General features: G+C 52.3%; 1 protein-coding gene across 1 annotated transcript; it reads right to left on the bottom strand.

Annotated features, from left to right (window-relative positions):
- Nucleotides 1–1,413: 1,413 nt before the first annotated feature.
- Nucleotides 1,414–7,847, bottom strand: Armc5 (armadillo repeat containing 5). Its single transcript, XM_003478257.4, has 6 exons — nt 7,336–7,847; nt 5,859–5,966; nt 4,980–5,766; nt 3,441–3,934; nt 2,610–2,742; nt 1,414–2,507 (listed from the first exon to the last, which is right to left on the bottom strand). Exons 1-6 carry the CDS (start codon nt 7,811–7,813, stop codon nt 1,688–1,690), a joined length of 2,820 nt encoding a protein of 939 aa, XP_003478305.1. The 5' UTR covers nt 7,814–7,847; the 3' UTR covers nt 1,414–1,687.
- Nucleotides 7,848–8,682: the final 835 nt, after the last annotated feature.

Here is an 8,682-nt window from a genome sequence, read left to right as displayed (position 1 = left end):
TTTGTGTATTTCAAAGCATCTTGTAACATTTCCTTTGCTACACTTTCCAACATTGAATGGCAATACTGGCATTCTGTCCAGTACATTTCAGCCTGGCCCAGACTCTCACTATAAATTCAGACCTACTTCTAACATTGGATCATCTAGTCATTTCAACAGTCAAACATTATTGTTTTCTTGTCATCTGAATCAAGGTCTGCATTCCCTTTTTGTGTTTTATATCAGTCAATTTTTGCTCCATTTCACTGTAACAGGAACCTTGGCTCACCATCATTCACCCACACCACTCTTGTTATGAAAACATGTATTTTACCACAACAGATCATCATTATCCATCCATGAATGATTCACCTTTGACCTCCTTCAAAACTTGCAAATCTGGTTTATCATAGGCCATTGTTTTGGACTACTTCTATAACAAAAAATCAAAACTTTAAAAAAAAAAAAACAAATCCTGGAATCATGTGGAGTCATTACACCTGTGATGCTCACATAAGGACACGCCAAACCTGTGAGACGGAGCATCATATGGGCAAAAATCCTGGTTTGATACTTTTGCACATACCTTGCCTTTCATACCAAGTGGAAAACTTGTTTCCTGTATTCCTCTTGCAAAGGTACTGAGACACACAGCTGGCTACTATTATGCTAACATAAAAATTTATAGTAGAAAAGTAAGGAAAGTGTGTTTGTGCCATGGTTTATTAAAGGGGGGGCAGGCATGAGTACTTTTAAAGTTCTCTATAGGATCCTAATGCAGCATTTAGGAGAGCCAGACAAATATCCAGAGGCATGGTGAAAGCAAGTGCCACCCTGAGCTCCACACTTGCAGACTCAGCAGTACCAGACCAGAGCTCTCCTTGAAGTCAGCCCTAGGTCAGTCAAGGATCCACAGGTCAGATACAAAGATCTTTTCTTGGAGATTGGATACTGTGAGCACCAGCACAGAGCTTTATCCATGTTCTCTGGACACGGATAAAACAGGTTCCTGGAGACCTCCCCAGAGCATCAGATAGTAAGAAACTTGGCCTACGAAATGAAGAGACCCAAAAACTGAAGGCCCAAGGACAAAGGACAGTCAGGATGCAGGCATGTCAAGGCTGTAGACAGGGTTCCTTCAGTAACACTCTCTCCGTGCTAAGTTTTGTGTCCAGCTGGTGACTATATCTAAGCAACACAACGCTGTGAGCAGGAAGCAGGCTTCCCCTCGGACCCCAAAACTCATCTCAGACAGAAGGCTGGAAACTGCCCCACAAGCCTGCCTCCAGGACACACTGGACAGTAACTTACTAAACTCCTCCATGACAAAGGCAGCGCAAGGCAAGGCAGAGGTCTGGGCCAGACCCTGCTTGAGGTGTGAAAGGATGAGGGGACTGCCAGCCGCACAGCAAAGCAAGCCAAGACACCTGATAGTGGGATCAAACTCCAACATCTTTAATTTCAGCTCCACAGGGCAGGCCCAAGCCAGGTATCTAGGGCCCTGGGCTGTTCCTCTTCTCTCAGGCCCCACAGCCAGATCTTGGCCCTGGTTCCTCATGTCTTGCTTTAGACCATCATCCTGGGGTCCAGTTCCATCCTCTCCTCAGTCCTCGGTGGTGAAGCCTTCTGCTCAGCTTCGTCTTGTGCCACTCTGAGAGATGCGTCCTTTACAGCCAATGAATGGGTCCTTGGGTCTTCTCCAGGGCAATCAACTTTCTAGGCTGGGACTCTTGCCCCCTGACTCAATCCCCATCACCACGGACAGTAATGCCTCAGTAAGAGGCCCAGCCTCCTCACCCGCTGCCTCCACGAGCCCTGCGAGGGCCAGGGCCCGCTTCCTTGGGCACCGCGCTGGCCCCAGTGTCCAGCGTGCACAGTAGGCAGTTAGTCGGGGACGGCCCAGGCGGAATACTTCACCCACTGATTCTGGGGAACCCTCAGGACCCAGGTGGATGCGGCCTACAGCTTCTTCCAGCTCTTCCTCAAGACTAGGCAGCAAAAAACGTCCAGCAGCCTCCAGGGCCTCCTCAGCCTCTGAACCTAGCAGTGGCTGCCCTGCCAGGGGGATGGGCCCCAGTGCAGCCCCACAGCCCCGGCAGCCATGCAAGTGATGCAGGATAGGCCAGGCCGCACTGGGTGACAGGCCTCGAAGTGGCACCAGGTCCATATGGGCTTCAGCAAAGCTGCCAGATAGCAGGGCCCGGAAGAAAGGGGAGGCAGTTGCTGAGACTGCTCGCTGAGCAGGAAGCTGCAGCCCAGAGTCCAGCAGAAAGTACAGGTCAGGAGCTGGGACGGGGGCTGGACCCAGCAGAGGTTCATAGAGGCAAGGGGAGGGGGGTTCTACATCCACCGGGACTGCAGCTGGAAAGGCGGGGCTCATCGTGGGAGACACCAGGCCTTGGAGGCAGAAAAGGGAGTCTGCAGCAAAGAAGAGGAAGAGTGGGTGTGGAGCTGGCCGAGTTAATGCTGTGAGGAGGAGGCGGAGGCCACCCTGGTCCAGAAGTAGTCTACGCCAGAGAGAGGGCTTCCTGCAGAAAAAAAGGGGACCTTTTAGAGGATGGACAAAGGTGGATCTAGGGAATAGAAACTTTGCTCCCCTCAGCCCTATGAGACACCCACATCCCCCTCACCGGCAAATGAAGGGCAGGGTCAGTGCACAGGCTACACGATCCTCAGAGCTTCCAGACAGCAGTAAGTGAGTGAGGGCACCAACTCCAAAGGGTGACTCGGCCTGAACAGTCAGGTTCTGCAGCAGCATCTCACCTGCAGGATGGGCAGAGCAGGTTAGGGTGGGAGTGGTGTCAAAAACTGGTGTGACAAAAAAAAAAAAGACAGGTGTGACATGGGCATGGCAGGGGGCCCTTGAAAAAAGGACAATAGGACTCTGAGGCAACAAATCAAGGTACAGCAGAGAAGGGTGACTGCAGGCCTTGGCGGGGGTGAGGACACCAGAATTAGCAATCAAGGCCAAGAACAAAAAGTACGATGGTCACTGTGCAAGTCCCAGCCTTCGAGGACTCACACAGTCTACGGTGAGGACACAGAAGTCAGGGAAATCCCTGGCAGTGTTGGAAATTGGGGCAAAGCCTGGGAGGACATGGTAGCTGGGTCTGGGTTCATAAGTCAGTGTGCCCAGTGTGAAAGTCAGGACAAGGTGGGTAAAGAAATCAAGGTAAGTTATGTTTTACGGCTGGAGCTGAACCTGGTATCCACTTATCTGTGCTCCAAGGTTTGGAGAAAGAACAAAACATAACTGCATGTGGGGCTATGAAGCAGAAGGGAGCACTCCACACCCTCCCCTTCTCCCACCAGCCCCCAGCATCTTGTGGCTGGTGTTTCTTGGATTACGGGCTACAGAAGACAGTACGAGGGCAGCTAAGCAATAATGCAAGGTTCTGGCCCATGAGAGGCCCAGGAAGAAGACAGGACCTCTCCTGTGGGCAGGGAGATAGGAGACATACCCAGTTCTCGGTGCTGGTTTCGACGCACAGGCCGGGTCCGGGGTGCAGGCCAGTCATCCGGTGCAACACCAAGCACTAGCCAGGCACGCAGCAGTGCCGCACCGTAGCTGCGCACGAAGGCCTCAAGGCAGGCAGGGTTGCAGGTGAGGCGCGCCAGGATGCGGAGTGCACGTGGGTTTGGTGGGCCTGGTGCACCGGTCACATAGGCCAGCAGGCCACACAGTGCAGGACCGGTCACAAGGGCCCCGCTTGGGTCAGGAGCCTGAGAGAAGCGTGAGAGCAGCAGCAGCGCTGGCCCCTCCCGGCCCCAGGGCTCCTCAAGGGCAGAAGGGCCAGCAGGGCTTCGGCCCAGTGTGCGCGGTATGCCCGGGGTCCGCAGTGAGGTCTTCCCAGGGGTGGAACTGATGGGGTCTGTGGGCTCTGGCAGTGGACAGTGCTCAGGAGACCAGTCTGGAGAGACATCTCCAGCGTAGCCCTCAGAGATCAGCCATGACCTGCAAAAGGCAGAAGGAAAAGGAGACTGAACCCAGAGCCAAGTAAGGGAACAGAGGAAAAAGAGCTGTCTTGTGAGATGAGGTGGAGCCGGGGAAGAAGAGGAGCATAGATAGGGGAAAGTGGAGACTCAGAGTGAGGGGAATAAAAGAGAATCCCACTACAATGACTAATGTTTCTCATTGTTTTAACTGCTGGGAAGAAGCACTTGAACAAAACAGAAATCCTATTCTTCTGGACTTTATGTTCTTTCAAGGGAAACTAGATGGTATAAGTAAATGACATCGTTACTGTGACATCAGTGAGGTGTGAAGTGTTAAATAGGGAAAAAAGGGCACTGAAAGAGCTGGCAGAGGGGAGAATTGGTATTTTAAATGGTGTCGAGGCTACAGCTGAACACAGACCTGACACAGGCAGCATGAAGGCGCACAGCAGGAAAAGTGCCCTGGGTGAGAACAGCAAGAAGCCCCCAGACTGCATCTTCCTCTAGTGTTTAAAACCCAGGAAGGAGGCCAGAAGTGGTGAGAGTGAAGCCGACACGGGAACAGTCCCGATGAAGTCAGAGAGCTCACAAAGAAAGCTGCCACTGACCACTGCTTCGTGCCAAGTCAGGGACCAAGCGCCCTCCTTTCACTTTTACATACCTCCGTGGGGTGTGTGTACTGCTCTTTTCCATTTACACAGCAGGAATGAGAGGCTCGGAGAATTCGCTTCCCATGATGCTTCAGCAAGGGAGTAAGAGCCTGGGCTCTACCCCAGCAGACTATTGTAGTCACCAGTGTATACACTATCTCCCATCACACCTGTCAGGAGCCTAAAGCTCAGAGGCAACGCAGGGCCAAAGCCAACGGGAACATCAACCACGAAAGTGGAGGAATGTTTAATGGGACTAGAAAGTAGTCATGTCAGACAAGAAGGAATCAGGAGTGAGAGTCAATAAGTCTTACTGAGCTATAACCGAGGGTGAGGGTAGTGAAGAGGCCCGAACAGACACATCCCCACCCTAAAGCACTGCTCACTTTCCCAAGCCCGGAGCTGAGGACTTGCCTGAGGCTTCGGAAGCTTCCAGCCTCTGCCCGTTCAGGGGTCCGTTCCTCAGGGAAGTCCCAGGAAGCAGCTTCTCTCCCCTCTTCTTCCTCTTCGCCGGCATCGCCACACAGCTGTCCAGCCAGGAGAGGTACAAGTCCCAGGGCCTGCAGCCGGCCCAGGGCCCCAGTATCATAAAGGAAGCCCACAAGGGCAGCCACAACTCGTGGATGCCAAGCACTGGCACGAGGGTCCCGCAGCAGGCCCATCAGAAGCTCTAAGCCACCAGCGTCCCGCAGACGGGCTCGGTTGATGGCCTCTCGGCACAGGAGGCACACAGCCCGCACTAGGGGCTGCTGGGAAGCTGGACTAGCCCCACTGGGGCCACGGCGTCGCCGGAGCTCACCTAGTAATACCTCCACACCACCAGCATTGCCCAGTGCAGGCCGGACCAGGCCTTGGGCACATAAGTTGGCGAGGATCAGGATTGTTGTTTCACGAACCATCCGTTTCGGGTGAGAAGCCAGGCTGACGAGTGGGCCCAGCCCCCCACCCAGACTTAGCTGCTCAGCACAGGCCCGGGTACAGCCTCGGCTGAGTTCTAGGAGGGCACGCACGAGGGCTGAGGTCAGCGCAGGGTCTGGGGCAGCAGCCAGGAGCTCAGCCAGTGGGCGCACAGCTCCCTGCTGTGCCAGGGCCAGGCGGTGCTGCGGTGAGTCTGCCAGGTTGCGGAGGGCACGCACCACACTCTGCAGGCACTGAGAGTCCTGGCAGGCTGTCAGGCTCTCCACAAGTAAGGGAACAGCACCTGGTGGGGGAAAGAAAGGACACAGGGTAAGACAGATCCCTAAGCCCTTCTGCCCCAAGCCCTATCGAACCCCAACCTTGGCGCTTTCTCACCAGCAGAGTGGATCTCCCCACAGCTCTCAGGTTCCATGGCTAAGTTCCCCAGTGCACGAGCCGTTCGGTTCTGTATGCTGTCTGTCTTCACACACTGCAGAATGGTCACTGCAAGGGAAATTTAGGCTCTCATCAGTTACCTTAAGAATGTGGCTACTCAGCATCAAGGAAGGCCTTCAGAAGATGCTAAAACATAAGCTGGGATCAGAATCCTAAAGAGGCATTTGCCAGGTGAATGGTGGAGGAGGATTTCCACCGCAAAAGCTCAGAGGTAACACCAAGTGTCTGAGCTATATTCTCATAAAGAACCCTGAACTCCAAACCAAGAGGTCAAGACTTAAATGGGAAGGCACTGGGTACCATACAAGGATTTCAAGAAGGGGAATGACATGATACATTCAAGGGCATGGGAAAGAAATAGGGCAGAGGGAGTGGTGAGGAAGCTACCGGAATAAGTCTAGGTGAGGAAGGACAAGTCAGTTGCCTGTTCTGCCCAGCATGGTCTCTGAGCACCTAGTGGAAGCAGGGATGGAAAGAAGTGGATGGATTCAATACTTTAAAGGCAAAAGTGTGCCTGATAAAGAGTTAATACAACTAACAAAGCCTACCAATTATTGAGAAATTAAGAATGTTCTAGGCATCTTGGGAAGTACATTATGGTGTATTTGAACCATAATATGAACTTTTTATGCAAGTTTTAAATATACTGATGTTTCACTTTATCCAAAAAAAATTAAGATTTTGTTAAAACTGGCTTAATTTCATAAGGTGAGCAATGGCGTGTTGCTATGTTCTCATTATCGCCACCAGGGGGAGCCAATTTAGCAGGTAAACAGAAAAGCTTATCTTTGGTTGGGATTTGTTCTCATGGCGTAAATTTTCAATAATTTGAAGTACCCAGCCTGTGCTTAGTCCATGCATTGTAGTGCGTTTTCTCCCCACTCTTAATTTTTCGAGATAGCTATTATCCCACTTAAGAAGAAATCCTGAGTTGGAGGGGTTAAGTGACTTGCTTGTATGGCTTCCTAGACTACCTTTTGACCCACAACTACACCTTCTGGCCTCCAGCTCACTGTATGCGTGCGTGTGTGTGTGTGTGTGTGTGTGTGCGCGCGTGTGTGTGTGTGCGCGCGCGCGCGAAAGGGGGATAGATGTGCAGGACTGGACACATAGTGAGTGTCTGCTAGGAAGGTCAGAAACAGAGGTCAAGAAGGATCCGAAAAGTCATCAACTGGTCTCCATCTGTTCAGAGGCGAGCGAGGTGCCAATACCTACATAATGTCCACTATTATCTGCTGTGACAGAACTCGTAGGTAAACTACTAGGAAAGCAGAGGAGAGCAGTGACATCATGGGGCATGACGCCTTGGGAGACAGAGGCACAGCGCCGTCACAAACTATTCCAGACTGTCGATGACCACACCCGCATAGAGAGGCGTGGATGGAACCTTTCTAGGAAACGGGGGCGGAGCACTTACCTAAAGGGAGAATGCCTCCGAGTCTGCGCACTTCAGCCCGGCACGCCCCTTCCGTACAGCAGTTGGCTAGGATGCTGAGCGCCAAGTCCAGCGTTTTGCGCAGGCGCATTGGCGGCGAAGGCGAAGACGGCGACACAGCAGAAGAGGCGGGGTTAGGGGAGGGAGAGGGACCAGCAGAAGCAGCTGACGCAACAGACAAAGGGGCGGAGCCGGGGCCTGCGGGGGACGGGGCGGGGTCCGCTGCAGCCGCTCGCCGTAGCAGGGCGAGAAGTGGGCGGAGTCCGCCGCGTGCCCGGAAGCGCTCGATCCCCCCCGCTGCTTTGATGTGGCGCGTGCGGAGAGCCAAGAGCGCACGACCTAGGGGTGTCTCGTTGGTAGCTGGGTCCTTTCCCCCATAAAGACCCTCCCCGGCCGCCGCTGTGAGCTGCGCGAGGCAAAACGAGAGCGAGTCCGTGAGGGTTGCTTTCGCAGCCGCCATCTTGGCTCGGGCCTAAGGCTCCGCCCCGTCTCTCGCGGCTTATTCAGCAGCGGAACTGTAAAGAGAGAGGCGTGGCCAGGTTACTCCTCCGGGAGGGTGCTTAATCGGCGCAGCCGCAGTTAAAACTGGAGTCGGAAGTTGTAGTTCTTGGTTCCGGAACTGTGGTTCTGGTACAGACGCAGACACTTAGGGATTGGTAGTCATCTGAGCGGCAGATGAGCCTGAGAAGCTCGTGAGATGCGTGCTGGGATATGTAGTCTGTACTAAGTTGAACGTATTTAATTTAGAACATAAGACTGTTTCATGGCCCCATCTCTTACTTTTCTACCATAAATTTGTACTTTAATAGTATCCTGCTGTGGGCCTGCACCTTGCCTGACAGGGATACAAAAAGCAATCTACGTGTTACTCGGTTGGTAAGATAAACAGCAAGGAGTGTTCATGTGTGCAAAAGTATCAAAAGGGGATTTGAACCCATCTTTATGCTCTGTCTGGTTTTACCTGTTGGAACCCATACCACTCCAGGATTTGGGGAAGGAGATTAAAAATATTTAAAAAAAAATTTTTTTTTCTGGTTGAAGTAACCCAATTCAGTACAATGGCACATAAAAAAACCAGATTTGCAAGTTTTGGAGGTGGTTAAAGAGGAATCAGATTACTCATGCATGGATGATGAAGATGATTCATTATGGTAAAATACATGTTTTCATAACAGAATAGTTGGGCATTATCTTCAAGGATTGGGACTGGAGCTCATAAGAGATCATTTACAGCAGAGGAAAACCAGTGTTTTTGCCCAGGGAACGACATGAAAAAATTATGGCGCACACTGGTGAGCGGATGGGTGAACAGGCAGGTGTAGCATCCCC

This window comes from Cavia porcellus, unplaced genomic scaffold (genome assembly GCF_034190915.1).
Source record: "Cavia porcellus strain 051 isolate PalLab524CR breed Dunkin Hartley unplaced genomic scaffold, mCavPor4.1 scaffold_16, whole genome shotgun sequence".
Lineage (NCBI taxonomy): Eukaryota > Metazoa > Chordata > Mammalia > Rodentia > Caviidae > Cavia > Cavia porcellus.
The sequence above is the reverse complement of the archived record's forward strand: the minus strand, read 5'-3'. Positions and strand labels throughout refer to the sequence as shown.